Genomic DNA, 21,802 nt, shown 5'->3' with positions numbered 1-21,802 from the left:
TGTTTTCATCCTTCCCTTTTCATTTGCGAAACAAAAGGATTTCATAGCAATGTCGGCTCCTAAGCCGCCTTTGTTTCTGACTTTACAGTGGTTTTGCCGATTCGAGGCTTGGTAAAGGGCTGAAAGTAGCCTGTTCCTCAGACATACTGTGCAACCCAACAAGTGCAGTAAAAGTAAAAAGGGTTATATGAAATAATCGTTTGCCCTCGCTGAAAACCTCCATTCCTCCTTAAAGTCTCCGTTTGGTTTTGTGGAAATCAAAAAACACACGTGTAAGAAGAGGGAACAACATAATAATAATAATAATATACATGATAAATTACAATCCATCTGGTTTTAAATGAACTGTCACTTCCAAAAGAAATTTCTGAAAGTTGTGTGTAATAATGCAATGATTCATTTTCTCATTACAAAAGGGTCAAACAGCTTTCGTTACTGAAACGCCCTGTACAATTTCCAACTTCTTTCTCTTAAGTTAACCTCTAACCAAATTTTGATGCTTTCAAACTTCAGAAAGAAAAGAAAAAATAAACAACATAGTAAAAAGTTAGTAAGGGCCTCAAGCTAACACCAGAAACTCGGATGTCCTCACGGTGTCCTGCTTCAAGACGGAGGCTGCAGCTGTGCTGTACTTCTCCAGCTCGACTAGAGTGACACGTGGAAAGGAGAGGAGAAGGAGGGAAAGCGGGAGGGAGGGATAGAGGAAGGCAATTGGGTGTTGGGAGGAAGGTAGTAGAGCGAGGGGAAGAGGATCAGAGGAGTAGGAGGGGTCTGGGGCTACACACTTGTCTGGTATTGTTAGTCCACTGGCCGCTTTTCGCCGTGTTTCTTTGTAAACTCTTCTGCATTCTTAAAGAATTTTTTACGGTCTTTTGAGTATTCTTCTGCTAGGTCGGCCCTCAGAGGGTGTTCTGGCTGTGGGTCGTTCACCAGGGCAATGAGCGACTGAATTACTGGAAAAGAAGGGAAAAAACAGTACATTATCATTGATACTAAAAAATAAAATAAAAACGTAATATTTCTACAGATTGCTACTGGTGATGCTAGGGTTTTTGTGGTTCTCTAGTATGGGCAAAACCAGAAATGCTGGTTATGCAGGAAATAACCCCAACATGTTTATTCCATAAGATGAATGTACTGTGCAAAACTTTAAACCCTTTATTAATTATAATCAATAACAAATTAGTTCCAACAAATTAACTTTTATGAGTATTTAGAACGTTCTTTTTCTTTTGAGTTCACAAAACTGACACATTTTAAGTTGTCTGAACTGTTTTGAGTTTCATGAACTTGTTTCTTTTCATTTGACCTAAACTGGGCTGGGATTCTTATTTCCCAACATGCTTTGCCATGACACTCAAAAGGGACGGTAAATGCCAAAATTAAGTGTTATATTATGTTTTTTTTGTGTGTAAGATTAACGTCAAGTGAGAGATTTAGTTTATAAATGTTTTATGCTAGTTTAGAGGTTCTTTTTTTTGTCGAGTTACCATCATGGTGACGAGTGGAGCATGAGCTAAGTTTGAGAACAGATATGTTAAATATATTATATTGCGGTCCTCATTCAGCAAGTGCTATGCTAACGCTACCAAAGCATTGTGTGACCAATTAGCAAGTTGACATTTATTGAATTAGCTAGTTAAAGATCTCAAAATTTGAGATTACATGATATTTGCAAGTTAAATGTATGAATTAGCTTACTCAAATATTTCAAGTTCAGAGCAATTAAAATATTATTAAAAGTTCCGCTTATTTAAACTTTACATTTCTTAACTTAAAACATTTGAGGCAACTGATTACCTCAATCTTTTTGAGTTTTGCCAACTTATTTGGGTTTACACTGGTGATGGTATGTAAAAAAAAAAAGAAAAAACATTCCTATTGTTACCAACGGACATCTGTGGTGTGGGCAAAACCAGAAATGCTGGTTAGGCAGGAAAATAAGAAGTTTATTCCATAAGAATAATGTACTATACAAAACTGTAAACCCTAATGCTCAAAATAATTAATTGGTTTGAGAAGGGTAAACTTAAATTAAACACATTAGTTCAATCAAATGAACTTTTGTGGAGCATTTAGAACTTTATTTTTCACAAAACAGACACATTTTAAGTCATCTGAATTGTTTCATTGTTTTGAGTTTTATTAACTAGTTTCTTTTAAATGTAGACAAACTTAAATTTAACTGAAACTGGGCTGGGATTTCCCAGCATGCTTTGCCATGACACTCGAAAGGGAGAGTAGATGCTAAAATTAAGAATATGATGATTTTTGAACAAGATTAATGTAAAGTGGGAGATTTAGTAGTGTTTAATGTTTTGCTATGCTAATTTAGAAGAGTTGCTGTTGTGTTGGGTTTTTGGGGGGTCATGGTGACGAGTGGAGCATGAGCTTGGCTTGAGAACAGTGTATGCTAATGTGATCAATACAACCACAATACAAAACTGGGTAAAATCCCATCTAAACAACGTAATAAACTAGGAGTTTAGTACTGCGTGATCTCAACTTGGTGGGTAATCTTTTTACAGCATTCTTGTAATGTCATGCATTTCTTCAGGAAGGCTTTCTGAAGAAATGCATCACATTACAAGAATGCTGTCACAAACATGTTGAATGATTGTTTGGATGCATCTGCTCCTGGAATAATTTGTGATATGCTTCATCTACAAAGCTGCAATAACTAACAACGGCAAGACTAGCAGATTCAATACAAATCACAAAAGAACAGCATTTATTTGAAAGAGAAATCTTTTATAACATCATAAATGTCTTAACTAACTTAACTGTCCTTGCTAGGGCTGTGCAATTAATAGCAAAACAATCGCGATTTGAGCACATGCGATTTCTAAACCACATAAGGCTGCGATTTTATTTATTTATTTATAATTAAATTCAGAATACTGCGCATGTTTAAGATGTTAACCAATCAGAGCTCACTCAGCGCACCGTGCAAATAACAACGAAGCTGAGCGGGAGAACAGAATAGGCAAACGGGAGGAAACCAATAAAAATGATTTGGTGCCAAAGAGAAATTCAACGTCAGTCGTTTGGCCGTATTTCGGATTCAGGAGAGAGGATGTGTCACAGAGCTACATTATTTGCAAGACTTGTGAAATGATTATTGCAACGAAACGGGGCAATACTACAAACCTGTTTCAAAACTTAAAACAGCACCATAAAAAATGTATGATCAATGCATGTCGACAAAGTCCATCGAAACACCTCAAAGCCAGCCTGAACCGACTGAACAAGTATCCATCGTTCAAGCATTTGCAAGCGTCCCGCCTTATTGAGAAGGGATCAAAACGGCACAAAGAAATTACCGACGCAATCACGTATCATATATGCAAAAAGACACGATGCCTGAATATCAATAGTATGTAACAATAACATGAATCAAACGTTGTCACTGTTAACATTAGTTACTGCACCATGACATGAACTAACATGAATAATTGTAGGCTACAATACAGTTATTTCATGTTAGCTCATAGTGCATTAACTAATGTTAACAGTGAAAAAGTTTGATTTTAATAATGTATTAGTAAATGCTAACATTAACATGAACTAACATTAATAAAAGCTGTATTAGTATTGCTCATTGTTAGTTCATTTTAACTAATTCATTGTTAACAAATAGCACCAGAAAAGGTGGACATGCTGGTTTTTCTTGCAAAAAAGCCTTTAAATCTATTTTTTTGGTTTTATGTTGTCTGTTTATAAGATACAATTTATTACAGTTTTGTTTATCAAGCTGTTAATACTGTGTTATTTCATAGTTAAATGTTTTGTTATGCACTTCTTCTGCACTGAATACATTTAGAATGTAGCATGTTTGAAAAAGCTAAAAACAATCGACAAAATTGCAAATAAAAATATTATAATAAAAAAAATATATATATTTTGTCCATATTGCACAGCCCTACTCCTTGCTGATTATTCAATTCTTTAAAAATAAAAAACAATCTTACTGACCGTAACTCTTTGAACAGTAGTATATCAAGATTTTGTCTATTAATATATACATTCTTATTTCTTACAGTACTAATAACATCAGCTTTAAATCATCCCTATAATTTAGTCTGAGAGAATTACATAGCCTTCATCTTTATAAAACAAACCAGAATAAAACAAAAGATTAATCGACGTAATGTTTGGGTAGTCAGTATGAGTTGAAGAAAAGAAATAAAGGGTGTTGCCTACTATAGACACAGATGTGCATACAAACATCATCACAAAGCCTTCTGTTTGTTCCTGATTTCTACATAATAAAATGACGACAAGACAGAGAGTGTGTATGAGAGCTTTAGCAGTCTGACTCCTGTGGCGGTTTCAGGAGCACTGCAGCGCATCTCACCTTGGTCAGTTTTGGTGGCTGGTTTCCAGTTTTCTGCACTAATGACAGGCAGGCAGACCTGTCCCTTCTCGTCAATGTTGGGGTGGTAGATCTTCGTTTTGAACGTGATCTTCGGGGGTTTGAATGGGTACTCTGCAGGGAAGATGATCTCGATCCTGAACGCCCCTTTGTCATATGGAGGGTTGTCCTGTGAGAGAATAAGGTTAAATGAGGTGAGCGCAGCTCAGTCTATATTGTATATAATTAGAAACAAATGGATGTCGACAACAGGACTGAAGGGTTGAATGCGGGTAGTATGAAATCAGATATGGCTGATTGCATTATGAAAAGCAAAGATGCCATCCAGGTCTAAATGCAGTCTAGCTCTAAAATGCACAAGAAATCCCTTCAACAATGACCATATTGAAATTTAAGCAACGTTTTAGTACAGTGGTGCACAAAGGTTTTACAACAAAGTGACAAAAATCTAAATTGATTGAGGGCTGTGGGCCGGAAGTGCTTTATATTCAACAAAATTATATTAAAATGTACATTTAAAAAAAACAACAGCACTTATATTCTCTATATTTCCCTGCAAAAATAGATATTTAAATAGCATGTTTCCCCCATATTTCTCTCCCTCTTGTGATATGGTTTAACAAGCCAAATCAAAGGTCAGCCATCTTTTAGATTATATTTACTAGGGGTGTAACGGTACATGTATTTGTACCGAACCGTTTCGGTAGAGGGCTTCCGGTACGGTGCACGTGTGTACCGAACGGTTCCGAATGCAATCTTTAACAGTCGGCTAACACACTTCAATCCAAGTTTCCACATGAACATATTAAATATTCAGTCCATTTTATCACGAAATTCAAACGATAAATGCTGTTTTGATGCTCTTTAATGTGAATGATCCCTTTATAGGCGCGTCAGTTCAAGCGGTGGCGCGCGAGTGAATGTATCATATTTAATGTAATCGCTCTATCATACCCCTTTTCCACCGAGCCAGTGCTGGTTCTTAAGTAGCACTAGGGCTGTAATCTCCCAGTCGATTAGTCGATTATTGGTCGATACGTTCTGGCTCGACCAAAATTTTGATTGGTCGATTTCTTCCAGCGTTCATTTCATTAGTTTTTGCTGCGTTCATTTCATCTGTTTTGCTGCGCCGCGTTCATTTCATCAGGTGGAAAGCACTAATTGCTAATGGGGGTGTTTTCAGAGCACCCCTGTTTCACAGGTAACAGTCTGCCTTCAGAACACCCCCATTGTTTTCACTTCTTTTGGATTGGCCCAACCAACTGGCGAACAGAAGTCTCTCGCCGGTCCTTTGTTTTTCATTCCCCGCTGGCTCAAACGCACACCCATAGCGGTAAACTTGAGGAACGCCCATCAATATACACATGAGGGGAAGCGTCACAACACCACGCTTCAGTCGTGCCGCAAAAGTGGATCTGTACTGTCCGTTTTGTCGCGTTCATTTCATCAGTTTTGCCGCGCCGCGTTCATTTGATCAGGTGGAAAGCACTAATTGCTAATGGGGGTGTTTTCAGAGCAGCCCTGTTTCACAGGTAACAGTCTGCCTTCAGAACACCCCCATTGTTTCCACTTTTGGATTAGCCCAACCCACTGGAGAAGAGAGACAGATTGAAGAAGGCTAGTTTTCTGTAACTTATATTATTTATTTAATTGTGAGAGCGTTTTTTCTGCTCTTGATCTGGCTTGTTTAATAAATATTCCTTTTTTATTAAAGTGGACGTGCCTTTTGTGTTAAAGAGTAAAAGCTTTAAGTTAATAGTCTATTCGTGTCTCAGCCGCGAAGCTGAGCTCCTAACGTTTGAGCTGCACAGAGCGGCTGAAATTATACTGTCTGTCAGTTATTATAATACATATGACAAAAACAATTGTCTAAATTATGTTGCATATTCCTCAAAAGTTCTTGTGATGATATCGAGTTGACAATAGTACTATATTTTGGGAAATCATAGGCTATGATATTGCGCAGGTGCACGTGATGCTGTCAGAGCTGACTCGTGTGTCAGACTCACTTCAGTCCAAAATAATCAGCTCAAAAACGATTTAATATACTGCAAATAGCCTACTAGTTTTATATGTTTATTTATAATTCATTTATGCAGACAACAAGGCTACCAAGTACTGCGCACAGTGCGCAGCTAATTAATTTAACCTTTTTTTTTCCTAACGTCATTTTTAGTCGATTTTTAGTCGAAAATTTCAGGACTTCAGTCGACCATGATTTTCTTTGGTTAATTACAGCCCTAAGTAGCACCAAAACATGCTGGTCTAGAAGTAAGAACCGCTTGCTTCAGGGGCTGGGGGCGGGGTTACCGTGACCAACAAGACTGAAATAGCAGCTAATCGAGCTAATAGCTGTTCGATTGTAATCTCTGTCTATACAAATTACGGTGAGCTGCACGAATGCGTTGGATTCGCTGTGTTTTGATGCCGATGTAGGATCACAAAGCCATGTGCATCAATAGTAACGCAACGTTCGCCATTGTTGATGGAAGGCTTGTTCGAGCTGCATCGGCGATGTGCAGACCGATCGCCGCATGACATCAAAGTACAACAAGCGCACGACTCCTTATGCTTTTGAATCGCTCATGCAGTGTTTCGATTTCATACGCTGATCGGACTGCGCAGCGCAGATGCATCTTGAACAAGCCTGGTGTTTTTGTGTTTCCCGCTGCCTCGCTAACGTTGCTGAGAAAGATGAGACGTATACAGTGACGTAAGACATGGCTCTGTGGTGGCTCTCTAGCCCGTGGAAAGGCAAACCGGTTCTTAGAAGGCTTGTCAGTCGTACCAACTCCGAACTGGCCCTAGCACTAGCTCTGAACTAGCACTCATACCCCTTTTCCACCAAGGCAGTGCTAGAGCTAATTCAGAGCCAGAGCTAGTCCCAGTTCATAGTTGGTTCGACTGTGGAGCTTTCTAAGAACCGTTTGCTTTTCCACGGGCTGAGAGCCACAACAGAGCCATGTCTTACGTCACTGTATACGTCTCATCTCTCTCAGCAAAGCTAGCGAGGCAGCGGCAATGTTGCCAAGTCCGTGGTTTTGCCGCGGGCTGTTTTTTCATGTCCACGGGATGAAGCGACCCCAATTATGTGATATTTAGCCCCATATTGCGAATTTTAGTAGGCAACCATGCCAAAAAACACATATTTTACCCCCAAATGTGATTTTTACTGGGGAATCCCCCCTGGAACGCGATTGGGCTTGTTTTGAGCTTGTTTTGAGTAGCAATTGGGCGGGTTTGTTGTGAAAACCTAGCAACCCTGCCGGGAAACACACACACACACACACACACACCAGGCTTGTTCGAGACGCATCAGCGCTTGCCAGACCGATCCACATATGATATAAAAACGCATGAGTGAATCAAAAGCATAAGGAGTCATGTGCTCTCGCTGGACTCGTTATCATACGGCGATCGGTCTCTGCACAGCACCGCTGCGAACAAGCCTTCCATCAACAATGCAAACGTTGCGTTACTATTGATTCACATGGCTTTACGATCCTACATCGGCATCAAAACACAACGCAAACACAGCGAATCCAACGCATTCATGCAGTTCGCCGTAATTTGTATAGACGGAGATTACAAACGAACAGTAGCTGTTAGCTCCATTAGCTGCTATTTCACAATGGCGGATCTCAAGTTTGTGTTCATCTTGTTGACCCCGCCCCCAGCGCCTGACGTAATCGGTTCTTACTTCTAGCCCTGTTCTAGCCCAGCAATGTTTTGGTGCTACTTAAGAACCACTTTTCCTGGCTCGGAGCTAGGGCTTTGGGTGTGGAAACACAAAGAACCGATTAGAAACTAGGCTCTGGCTCCGATCTAGCTCTGGCTCTGCTTTGGTGGAAAAGGGGTATCAGTGTTTCAACGGCGGAAAGACGTCAATAAAACAGCTTGTAAACAATGTCACGTGGCATTACATTTACCTTAGAAGTCATTCAGTGTCCACAGCTGTTAGTTCACTAGAGAGATGAACTCTTTCGCTAAATATATGCACTATATTAGTCTATATATTCATTATATTCTACTTAACCTTGATGTCTTTATTTAATGTGTTTCAAGACACTGCGTATAAATGATTATATTTCAACAACATATTGGAGAAAAAACTATTTTATTGTTAGATTTAGAAGTTAATGCAAAAACTGCCTTATGTGAAGTTGACATGTTTGCACATAATGGATTATTTGAGTGTTGATTTACTAAAAATAAATAGCAACTGAATTTAGGCTAATAGTTTGGGCTCTGTCCTTTAATATTATAGTAATCTGCAATTAAGGGCTCCCTATATAGTTTACAGCATTATATTTAAGAAACTTTTAGTTATAATTTAATTAATTTAAGGACAGACACTTTTTTTTCAGGAAACCGCTGTTTAATAAAAAAGATTAAAAGCAATTTTGTAAAAATACTGTACCGAACCGCGACTTCAAAACCGAGGTACGAACCAAACCGTCAGTTTTGTGTACCGTTACACCCCTAATATTTACATTTAAGCATTTGGCAGACGCTGTTATCCAATGCGACATACATTGCATTCAAGGTACACATTTTACATTTTGTCAGTTCTTGCTTTCCCTGGGAATCGAACCCATGACCTACCGCCACGCTCTACTGTTTGAACTACAGGAAAGCCATGCAAATATACAGTATCAGAACTTTGATTCCAAATCTTATATTGACTTTATCCATATGCAAATAACACGTAAACACAATTCATAAAAGAATGCAGAAATAAACATTTAGTAAACTTACTGGAACAATGAGGCCTTGCCATGTCAATATGTTTGATTCATCAACTTGAATGTTACGGAAGTTTTTCATTCCAGATTTGCGGATTTCTTCAAGCTCCTGATAAAAACAAGGGTTGTAAACAAGGATGTGTTAGATACTATTTGTGGGTATACAACTGGGTATACAGAAGCAGAAATATAGAAACTCTGAGATGGTTTAGTTTATGACCAAAAACACCATTAATTAGGTATTTACAAAGTGCAAATGCATGAATTAGAAATTACAGTTGAGTTTACAACATTGGCCAACAGCTTATGTATGTTATGGTCAAGACACCAAGTGTAACCTGAGCCAGGTCTTGACCTAATGAGTCAGAGAAATTACCCCTTCCTCAGCAGCTTACTGTAAATAACTGACCTGAAGTACAAGTGAGTGTGAATAAATACAACAACAAACCACACCTTAAATGTTTGAAGTACCATGCATGCAGCATCATACCCAAAAACTTGCTCAAACATATGCTGTCTGAGATGTCTATTCACTTCTACATAGGGCTGCAACTAATTATTATACTTTATACTTATTATATTACAAACATAATTCCACATCCTGTCTAATGTTCATAATATATACAATTCTCATGTTTTAGATAACTTGGTTCAAACAGTTTTCCCGTGCTATATTTCAGGTGCATTTCATCTGTAGAAATGTTTTTCACTCCTTTAAATTGATATGACTTGCGATGTTTTCTGTTCACAGCACTCAGAAGTGATTAATAGATAATCAAATTCGGTATTAATTATTTTCATTATCAATTAATTGTTGTTACAGACCCATTCTCAAAAGTCCATACTGTTTTTAATCAAACATCAAGAATTACATATTCAAAAACAGGTACTACAGAAAGAGTGTTTAAGTGCCCTGTGAGAATTACCCATTTCCTACTATTACCACTGAGAGACGATTGACATTTACAGCCTCTCTTATCTAATAAGGAAGTAAACTCGTTAAGATGAACATTGTGACAAAAAAAAGTCTACTAACTGTACATAAACACCATAAAACATGAAATACACGACAATTCAGACAGTTTAACTTCCACTATCTAGGTGGTGAAAACAGGTTATTCACGTGTTATGAATGAAGTGATTTAGACAAGACGGAAGTTCATAAAGCGAAAGCTTGTTGTCTAGTCAGTTACAGTTTCGTTTTTATTTAAGGGCGTTACTGCAGTTTACCCCCTGAAACCCACTAAAACGTCTTATTTCAGTAGTAGTCTAATTATTTGTGCTATTTTAAGCGTTAAATGGAAAAAGGGCGTCGATTTCAGCTTATAATTTGCAGATGTTGCTGATATGGTCCCCTTGAGTAACCTCTAACGTCACTGCAGTGGGTTTAAAACATCAAGATTCGGTTAAAATTATCCGTTTGTTCTTATAACAGCCGCTTAATTTAAAGTTATTGTGTTCCGATGGTTCAGATTTGTTTGAATCAACCAAATCCATTCTGACGGAACTCGTCGCATTAGACTCTTATACATAATATTACTGCCATTTACTCGCTGTCAATAAATTAAAGGACTTGTTTAGACACTGAATCTTACTGTAACGTGCCCTTTGACCTATTGTCTCTCAAATCTCAACCCCAAAACCCTGTTCTATAGTCCCGCGGCCTCCACCGGCGCTTTTCCTCCTTCATGTTTGGAAACGCGAAGCGAGCCGAGTCATCGAGTGAGAGAAACGCTCGTACCAACGCCGATCAAGCCTCAACGAACCAGCGGACCGCATTTTCGGCTAGTTAAATTTCATGTTTAAACCCCTATCGCGACGTCGTGTGCGGTTACTCTTTATAAGCGATGTAAAAAGTATGAGGTTTGGACGTCTACCTTGTGTAGTCTCCTGCTCGCCGCCATCTTGAATCTTTCAACTGTTACCAGAATGCACCGCGCGGCGCATCGATGGAATCATGAGCTCGTGCGCGTTTTTAAAACTTCGGTTCGGTTGATCTGAGATCAGATTTAATTTTCAGGCACAACCGACGCAACATGCGAGACAGGAGTGCGAATAATGATCTCAGGTCAGCACCCGTGGGTACTTTCCATTACAAAATGAAACAAAAATGCCATTTATTACACTGTGGATGGAATTGTTTCTCTCGTGATGAATCAATATTTTTGCCAGCCTTTATTATTTACTTATCTCGAAAATCTATTGAACTGGATTACTGAATAACGTTTTCAGTGAACTTCAGGATGTAGGTGTGCCGATTAACATAGAAAATGCAATGAACGTCCTTTACAAGGAAGTGTCTTTTCCGTATTTCTAGTTGAGTACTAGATAGTGACCACATGATGTCACTCCAGAGTAAGGAATAATGCTCAGTGGTTATTTGATGCTGCGTGTTTATTTCATTTGAGTGAGATTTGAATTGGGACATCACACAAACGATAACCTAGGATTTAGCTGGTTTAAGCTATTGGCTCTAAATCAACCAACAGACTAACTTGGGAGACTAGCAAAGGTTTAACTTTATTAACATTAGAGAGAAAGATTTCACATTTTATTGTTCCCTCCAGCAGGGCTTTACTACATCACTAGAATAACTAAATAACCTGTTAAACATTAAATGTAGCTATTCTATAATGTAATAATTTAAGACATTTAATTTCTCCTTAAGTAGAACCTTTGTGGCATAATGTGTTCCTTAAAGGAATAGTTCACCCAAAAATGAAAACAGTGTCATTTACTCACCCTCAGGTTGTTCCAAACCTGTTTGAATTTAATTGAATGCTGAACACAAAAGAAGATATTTTGAAGAATGTCGGTAACGTTAAAGTTAATGGACCCCATTGACTTCCATTGTATTTGAATTGACCCTCCCCCTGCCCCCACTATGGAAGTCAATGGGGTAGTTCCCCATATTCCCCAGAAGAACGGGTTTGAAACAACTTGAGGGTGAGTAAATGATGACAGAATTTTCATTTTTGGGTGAACTATTCCTTTAATATTGAGTGAAGAACCCTAAGGTTCAATATTGAACCCTCTTGAACCTTTTGTCTAACAGTGATAAGGTTTAAAAATATAAAATATGTCCATAACCAGGGTTCGGCAGCGAATATCATTTCCACCACCATTGGTATTCAATATTACTTATAAAGTTAATATATGTTACACTAAACTGCAACCGCATCATTACAAATATGTAATGAAATGTATATTTGAAAACATGACATGCATTTCAATAGAAATTAGAGTATATTTTAGTTTACCATAAATGCTTGTCAATACATTCAACAGTACACTTTAACTCTACAACATAGGAATTATGAAATTGCATACAATGATGGACTTAAGTTCTACTTAAGTATATATGTAAAAAAAAAAAAAAAAAAAAGCCTTGATTCTAACTATTTGAATGTAATATAAATTTAAACTATAATACATCTTAATTTCATTTAAATTAACATGCAATTAACCAAAAAACATAACTTCAGAATTACATTATTAAAAAAATGCTACATATTTTTCACTGAAACCCAACTTAAACCAGCATAAGATTGCTAGTTGGTCTCCCAACCTGGGCTGCATTTCACAAAAGCTTGTGAGCTAAGATGATTGTAGATGATCAAGAATATTGGTGCAAATGGTTCCATGATCTTACAATGCTTTTGTGAAACGCTGCCCAGGTAAGACTGTTCTATTGGCTTTTAGAAGGATTTTATAGGGTTCAGTTTTGTTGAATATTCTTTGAATGCAAGGCAATATGAAATATATTACATTTTAATCATACATTTCTTCTAATGTCTAAGTCCAACTACAGATAGAGCTGAAATAGGAAAAGTTTGAACAGTGTCTGTACATCAAGAGTTATGGGCTGGGTTAATTGTGTGGGCTGTTTGTGTGCATGTGAATTTGTGGTTTTGTCAGTTTGCTTATTTGTCTGATCATCTTTTCTTGTCATAGAGCCCATACTACACTGCCAACATGCTTCCCGGACCGGAGATAAAAAGTGAGCTTGTACGCTCCCATGGTTTCCTGGAAACCACATGACTGAAACAACTTGACCAGACTTGCTTCCCCCTTTAGCAATTTCAGGTAAAGATGGTCTGTTGCAGAGGGGAAACAATAACTATCTTGTTTCCTCTTTTGCTATGTTTAGCATTAAAAAAACATCAGTAGTTTTGCTTAATACATTAATTTTTGATTATTAGGTCAAAATGATGCTTTAAATTTCAAGGCGAGTCACTTGATTTAGATAACGAAGAATATAAACAAAGGTATGAAGTTGCACAGAAAACACCTGCCAGAATATAAAATTGAAGCATATGATCTAACCTAAATTCAATAACAATAGGTTTATTTTCACTGCATTGCAGTTATGACCTGCTTCATGCAGTTTTGGACTTAGGTAAATAGGTCAATTATTGCTCATACAGCTTAAGATCTTAAAGATGAGCTTTAAAGCACCGATGTAGCAAAGTAGGTCAGAGACCTTTCAAGATTATTGCATCCACAAGCCCCAACAGAATCTTCAATAGAAGAAGTAGTAAATAGTTTAACTGTTCATGGACATCTTAATAAGACTTAATAATTACTATTATTTCCAAACTATCTTATGGTTTGTTGAGCAGGAATGTAGTGGTTTCAACAGTTTGGCTGTTTCCAGCAGTCACAGCAAGATATATATTTCTTTTGTGCAGATATACAGTAGTGGCCAAAAGTGATGGCCAGCCTAGGAAAATTGACATCTTCACCCTTTATTTAAATATGAAATTTGATTTTGTAAGCATACAGTTGTGTTGTATTACATAGTTATATAATTGTTTTATTTGTGATAAAGCAATGAACCATGCCAAATTGTGTGGACATCATTTTTGTCCAGGCTGTCATACAAAGAAGTTATGAACACGTGCAAAAACAAGAGAGAGCAATGAAATGTTATAGACAAAGTATGCTTTTTCCTGTGAGAATATTTTTTGCTTAGTAAAAAACCTGTAGCTGTGATTTGCCCTTTTTTTTGTTGCCAAATATGCCAAATGATAACAATTATTAGTGCACAACTCTCTGGAAATCATATCACTCTCTTTTGTTTCACGTAATAAAATCATTAAAAATCAAAATTTCACACAGCCAAGGCTTTCTCAGTAAGAGCAATATAGGGTTTTTCTTCTGAACCTCTGTGGTTTATAATGTTGGCTTTATTGCAGTTGGGTTACTGGAAAATGTGCTCCTGACTCCAACATTATACCACATCCAAACACGACTTCATGTTGCATTCTCAGCCAAGAAACCACAGAGGGACTTTCCTACTAGTTAACAATGCTGATGTTATGTCATACATACAGGTGGAGGAGTGTCCAAGACCAGCCCCCACAATAACATTCAATGCCTGCTGCAACTGTCATATATGATCAATTCTCATCCACTGCATAGATGACAAGATGTATTTTAATACCTTATGAAATATGTTTATCTAATTTCTAATTACCCCCCCCCCATTTTTACTCATACATTTCAAATAATATAAGCTTTTTAAGCAAACATTCTACAATCAAACTTATCAATAGTGACAGCTGAAAAATAAATAATAATAATAAATAAATTAAAATGAATATCAGACGGCAGTATATAGATTAGACTATGCTCATCAACAAAATGTCATGTTACTGTATAATAATGGCCTTTGATGGCCTTTTTTATTTGGAAGGGAGGATTGATTACCTTACAAAAACAGTTAACCACCAGATCCTCCTGTCAACTCTCATGAAGATGGGCATCTCAGGAACTGCTCTCCAGTGGTTCAAGTCTTATCTCTCAGGTAGGTCCTTCAGGGTGTCATGGAGAGGTGAAGTGTCTAAGTCACATCATCTAGCTACTGGAGTTCCCCAGGGCTCAGTGCTTGGACCACTTCTCTTCTCCATCTATATGTCATCACTAGGATCTGTCATTCAGAAACATGGCTTTTCCTATCACTGCTATGCCAACGACACTCAACTCTACTTCTCATTTCAACCAGATGATCCTACAATTGGTGTTCGTATTGCTGCCTGCCTAACAGACATTTCTGCCTGGATGAAGGAACATCACCTGCAACTAAACTTTGCAAAGACAGAACTGCTTGTGGTCTCAGCCAACCTCTTCACCATAATCTCACCATTCAGCTAGGTTCATCAACCATAACTCCGTCCAGGACAGCCAGGAACCTTGGAGTTGTGATTGATGATCAGCTAAAATTCACTGACCACATCACTGCAACAACCCGGTCCTGCAGATTTGCGTTATACAACATTAGGAAGATTAGACCCTTCCTATCAAAGCAGGCCACACAACTCCTGGTCCAAGCTCTTGTTCTCTCCAGACTGGACTACTGTAATGCTCTTCTAGCTGTCCTTTTCCGCCATGCACTATCAAACCCTTGCAACTGATCCAGAATGCAGCGGTAAGGGTGGTCTTTAATGAGCTGAAGAGAGCACACGTCCCGCCTCTCTTCATCAGTCTGCACTGGCTGCCATTAGCCGCTCGAATCAAATTCAAGGCTCTGATGCTCGCCTTCAAAGCAACCACTGGCTCTGCACCAATATACCTAAACTCGCTTGTTCAGACTTGCACACCCTCCAGGAACTTACGTTCTGCACGTGAACGACGCCTTGTGGTGCCATCCCAAAGAGGCATGAAATCACTCTCACGGACCTTTTCCTGGACTGTTCCCACCTGGTGAAATGACCTGCCTATCTCAATTCGAGCAGCCGAGTCTATAACCATTTTCAAAAAACATCTAAAGACACATCTTTTCCAGCAGCACCTGACCAATCAAGAATAGAGCTTATCTCTCTATTCATTTTCTGTTTGTCTATTTAATAAAAAAAAAAATCCTGTGTTCTGTGCTAGATTAACTGAGACGTGTTACAGCACTTTCATATTGTTGCCCTTGACGGTTCTAATTGCTTCTATTGCACTCACATTTGTAAGTCGCTTTGGATAAAAGCGTCTGCTAAGTGACTAAATGTAAATGTAAACCCAGAGAGCAACATGAGAAAACAAAACTGATGCGCTGCTTTAAGTACAAAGTAAAGATGTGTGATTAGTTACTTCAATAGTCACTAATGTAACACACATGCATTTTTCACGTGTGTGTGTGTGTGTGTGTGTGTGTAACCGGTCCTACTCGACCCGCTCCGAGCTGGATTCAAACTGGCGTCTTGGGCGTGGGAGGTGGGTGTGCTAAAGCCCCGGGTATACTTCAAGTTCTGCTTCCGGACGTGTCTTGTGCACAGTCATGTCCGCACAGCTTTTAAAGTACTCAACCGCGGATGGGCACGCACGGATGGCCGAGCTTGACGCATGTGCAGGACAATTCTTTCTCTCTACCAGACATCTGAGGGCAGCACAGAGACTTGTCATCAACAGGATATTATAGTGTCCATTATAGTGTCAGTCGCTAGCTCGCCTCTTGAGATCAGGGGAGTGAGGTTTACATACACAGCTCTGACTGGCCTATGTTGAATTCACCCCAAAACCACAATCCCATCCGGGTCATGGCACCAAATGGAGTGAAGTTTACGCGCAGTGAACTATGAGGACCCGGGGGAGAAGTCATGTGGCTCGCCTTACTTGCGTAATATTTATAGGCTATACATGCCATATAACAACATTTAAAAGACTTATAACCACTACGAAGAGCTGTGCACGCACAAGCGACTGATCGATTGCAATTTACCGCTTTCCGTGTCTCTTATTGAAAATTAACTAGAGACTTGCGCTTTTCACATCCCGTGTGAAACTGCCTTTATGTGGGATGCCCAATTCCCATTCTCCCTATGGCCACTCCGGGGTTGCAGTACAATGTAGGCCTTGATGAAAATGCATGTTTGTCCACTTTTGGTACTGTATTCAGAATGTTGGCAATGCTTTCAGGAAGTTCACACACCTTTTACCTGCTCTGAGATGGGACTCAGATTTCGCTGGTTTCGTTTGCTTGATATAGCCTACATGATTGCTGATAAGCAATCAAAACATCTTATATTTCAACTTGTCTACTTTTCCAGATAGGATAACAGAAATTAAGGTGATTGCCAAAACATGGCTCTCGGTCATGAAATTCAAGAAGAAAGGATTTCTATGTAAAAAGGTCTTCAAACCTTTTAGATTTAAGAACCAACTATGCACCCAAATTCTGCTTGTGTTCTATAAATGATAAATGGACTGCATTTATATAGTGCTTTCAACAGACGTGTATGGTCAGCCATGCAAGGCGCATCCAGCTCATCGGGAGCAGCTGGGGATAGGTGTCTTGCTCGTGGACACCTCAACCTCGACACTTGGTGACGTGTGAAGTTTATTCCAAGTATGGTGACCCATACTTGGAATTTGTGCTCTACATTTAACCCATCCAAGTGCACACACACAGTAGTGAACACACACCCAGAGCAGTGGGCAGCCAGGGAGCCGTTGGGGGTTCGGTGCCTTGCTGAAGGGTCTCACCTCAGTCGTGGTTTTGAGGGTGGAGGACAGCGCTGGACAATTCCTGCCGGACCTGAGACTCGAACCTGCAACCTTCGGGTTACAAGTCCAACTCTCTAACCATTGGGCCATGACTGGTCAGGTGAAACCGGGGATTGAACCACCAACCTTCCGGTTTGTAGACAACCTACATGAGCCACTGCCGTCCATGGAGACTGAATGGAGACCTGTGTGTTTATATTTGTATGTACATGTACGTTTTGCAGAGGTTCTCACTCTTGGCTTGTTTACCATAAGATACAATTGCAAATTAACACAAAAAGATATGAGGATAAAAATCAGCTTAATTCCAATGATAGTAAGTGGAGTGACCTGTTGGTGCAAATAGTCATATTGTGATGCAAAAACAAAGTGATTGTAGTGACAATAAAGAAAATGTAAAGAAATATGAGAAAAAATTATGATACATCACTGTACTGCAGTTTTTATATGGAGTGTGCAGAATAAAATCTGTAAACTTTGGTAAGATATTTTTAAACGTCATAGCAAGTAATTAAAAAAAAAAATTCTAACCTGAAAATGACAGGTTATTGGCATGCTACAATAAATCAGAGTTGGAAAAGTTTAAGTTATGCTTTTTGAAAAACGAAACGGAGTTATGCATAAATGGGTGGAGGGCTGTGCTTTTGAAAATGTAACAAATAAAAATACCTTTTCATTTAGGAGTTCAGCCAGGCCAGTGTTTTATTGTGGGGGCACGTTTCCCCTTGACAATGGTGATGCTCCTCTTGGCGTTGTTATAGGTGCTTCACGGAAAAGCACACACCCTCGGCTCCTTGCCAAGCTCTCAGCTATCAAAAGGCATTCAAACTATTCATTATTAAGATAATGACATGTTTTGCCTCTTTGTTGTAAAGAAAGGTTTAGATTATGTGCATTATATTTCTGTCTCCACTAAAGAAAATTTCATTCCACCCATCAATTTCTAACCGGGTTTCAACTGAATATTGTGAAATATAGGAATTTTAACAGAATGCTGAACTAAAATACAGCGAGGTCCAAAAGTCTGAGGCTATTGAAAATTCGGGAGTCAAAATCGAATGAAAAATAAGCAAAACGGTAAAATAAGAAAATAAAAAATATTTATTACTGATGTACTATATATTTGATATTGATAATATTAATATGCACATACTAAAACATTCTGGAATTATTCAAATTCATTTTCCAAAGCACTCAAATTGCTATGCTGGAAATGTAACTTTTAATAAAAAATTAAAATTCAAACGTCATGCAAAATCAGACTTTTGGGCCACATTCCTCAAGTCTAACTGAATCAGATCATTATGAATAGGCTCTGTAAAGAAACCGAAAGTTATGAGCACTAAACCGTTATGCAAGACTGAGAGTTCAGTTAAATAAGATTTGTGTGTGTGTCCGTGCTTCTGAATTAATAATCAGGTCACGCACCCCTGCAGAGAATTCTGCTGGAATAGAGGAAAAAAACAAACAGTAAAGAATGTGGGCCAAATAAAACTGCTGCATTGACGAGTAGGGGTGGAGCAGGTGCGGTAAACCTTAGCGTGAAAGTGAAAGTTAATTTTTTTTGTGTATAAATACCCGCACCTGATACCTGTATGTCACACCTGTGCACAATTGTCTGATGCTCTTGCAGCGATCAAACACAAAGACAAAAATGCAGACTTCAACAGTAACTCTCCTGGTCATTTCTGCAGTCCTCTGGGGCAACATTGAAGGTAAGACTGAAACAGAAACATTGAAACACTTACTCTCATGGCACATACTTGCAGCTTCTCAGAAGCATCCTGCAGCATTTCAAAACGAAATTCTGAGAACTTTCTGCAGCTCATGATTTATAGCCATTGATAAATAGAGCAATTCTTGGCTTTTCTGTGCTGACTTGCCCTTCTCAAAGATGCAGTTATAGTAACTGTGGGAGCAAGTTCCTGTAAGTCCAGAAACAGACCCAGTTTTGTTCTTGCATGGGGTCAAATACACATTAAAGTAGGGGGGATTTCCAGTGACAAACATTACTAACGTCAACCTTTCGTTCTCAGCCTTTTCAGACACAGCTGTGGACTGCTGTCTGACCACCAAGGACATTCGAATTCCAATACAGATTGTTGCAGCCTACTTTCACCAAAGCACAGAAAGTGGATGTCCCATTGCAGCAACTGTGTAAGTATCAGTTCATTCCCAATCGGCTTCATTGATACACTAGGGTCGTATTAATGTATATTTCCCTCTATGTTCCCATAGATTCATCACAAAAAAGGACAAGAAGCTGTGTGCTCCACCAGAGAAAAACAGCTGGATTACCAAAATCATCTCACACCTGGACAAGAAGAAGAAAACTCCTCAGTAGGAACATAAGGTAGGCCTACTAAAAACTCCCACTGCATGTCCCCTTTCAAGCTTTAGTTCTGCTCTCTTAGTTCTGTGATATCTCACAGATGTCTTAAATGGAAGCAGACATTTAGCAGAAGTTGCGGTTCTTCTTCTTTAAAAACTTATCTGCCCCCTGATAACAATAAATTAATCTGGTTTCGTTTTCTTGCTTTACAGACAGGACAGGAGGTGAACATGATGACCCCAGCTGCACTGAGAACAACACTGAATACAGGAAGTGACCACTTTATCATTGACTGTGACAGTGATTTAAAAAAATATTTACAAAGTATCTTGAACTTTGTAAATGATTAAATGCGGATATGCTATTTGCGCAATGTAGTATGTTGTTTATATTTGATTGTACTGTCTTACTGTAGTGATTATGAGTTTCCACGAGATATCCTGGAAGCTATATCTGTATTTTAAGGAGATTTGTAAATGTATGTATCAAACTTTGTGACTGGATATTTTTGCTAAGAATGATTTCAAATAAATTCTTTTTTATTAAATATCCCATCCCATGCAATTATTTCTTCTTACAGTGTAATTTTTCCTTCATTGGAGATCAAGATGCAGCAAATGCCTTATCACAACAACAAAAAATTTTTAAGGCTTTATTTATTATTATACATAAATATTGGGAAAATTATTACAATTTTAAAATGCCCTTTTTTATGTGAATATATTTTAAAATGTTATTTATTCCCTGTGATGCAAAGCTGAATTTTCAGCATCATTACTCCAGTCTTCAGTGCCACATGACCCTTCTGAAATCATTCTAATATTTGATGCATTTCTTATGTTAATATTTTTCTGGGAACTGTGATAAATTAGTTTCAGGATTATTTGATTATAAAGTTCAAATGAACAGAATATGTATAAATGAATAAAGTTTGAAATAAAAATCTTTTGTTAGATTTGATCTACATTTGCTATACATTTAAGAATTTAATAAACCCAAAATATTATAGCCATTAAGCTAACCTATAAGACATCAAACAGTACATAAAGTTGTGCTTTGACATTCAAACCTTTACAATAAACCCAAGAGAATTCACTATTTTATGTAGTTTCTAATCACGCGCACACATACACTCACAGACTCACACAGGCTTGTTTTGCTATCTGAGTGAAGACATTCCATAGGCGTAATTATTTTTATACTGTACAAACTGTACATTCTATTCCCCTACACTACCCCTACCCCTAAACCTACCCATCACAGGAAACATTCTGCATTTTTAATAAAACATTGTTTAGTATGCTTTTAAAGCTATTTTAAATATGAGGACATATGAAATCATCATCCTCATATTTCATGTTTACGTCGTAAACCAGTGTAATTACAAATTTGTGTCCCCATAAATCACAAAAACACACACACACACACACACACACACACACACACACACACACACACACACACACACACACACACACACACACACACACACACACACACACACACACACACACACACACACACACACACACACACACACACACACACACACACACACACACACACAAACACACCCACCAATAATAATTAACTGTGTACTAAGTAAACATTAGCAGATATTGTTCCTCTATTTTTAACCCACTGGAATTCCCGACTCTGTATTGACAAGCATCAGTAAAGCATCACATGAAGTCGACCAAACTCAGTTTGGCAGGTTTAGCTGAACTGCTTCTTCAGTCATATCGAAAACATTTGCCAGTCTGTTGGCCTTTGAGTGAGAAAGTATGTGAGAGTCTGTGAGAGTTTCTATTTGGGCCTAAATGGAAAAGAGAAAAAAGAGAGCGAGGAACACATACA

The 21,802-nt window shown here is 38.3% G+C and overlaps 2 protein-coding genes across 2 annotated transcripts; one reads left to right on the top strand and one right to left on the bottom strand.

The window, feature by feature from the left end:
- Positions 1-277: 277 nt before the first annotated feature.
- ube2l3b (ubiquitin-conjugating enzyme E2L 3b) lies at positions 278-11,062 on the bottom strand. Its single transcript, XM_079814638.1, has 4 exons — positions 10,998-11,062; positions 9,134-9,229; positions 4,358-4,544; positions 278-953 (listed from the first exon to the last, which is right to left on the bottom strand). Exons 1-4 carry the CDS (start codon positions 11,022-11,024, stop codon positions 799-801), a joined length of 465 nt encoding a protein of 154 aa, XP_079670764.1. The 5' UTR covers positions 11,025-11,062; the 3' UTR covers positions 278-798.
- Positions 11,063-19,234: 8,172 nt separating this feature from the next.
- On the top strand, positions 19,235-19,966 carry ccl19a.2 (chemokine (C-C motif) ligand 19a, tandem duplicate 2; the record flags this gene model as incomplete). Its single annotated transcript, XM_079815311.1, has 3 exons — positions 19,235-19,328; positions 19,650-19,770; positions 19,852-19,966. The coding sequence occupies 3 exons, from the start codon at positions 19,235-19,237 to the stop codon at positions 19,955-19,957; spliced, it is 321 nt and encodes a 106-aa protein (XP_079671437.1). The 3' UTR covers positions 19,958-19,966.
- Positions 19,967-21,802: the final 1,836 nt, after the last annotated feature.

The sequence above is a fragment of the Gobio gobio genome, assembly GCF_949357685.1.
Source record: "Gobio gobio genome assembly, chromosome: 4".
Classification (NCBI taxonomy): Eukaryota; Metazoa; Chordata; class Actinopteri; order Cypriniformes; family Gobionidae; genus Gobio; species Gobio gobio.
Note: the sequence above shows the minus strand (reverse complement) of the source record. Positions and strands in the feature narration are given on the sequence as shown.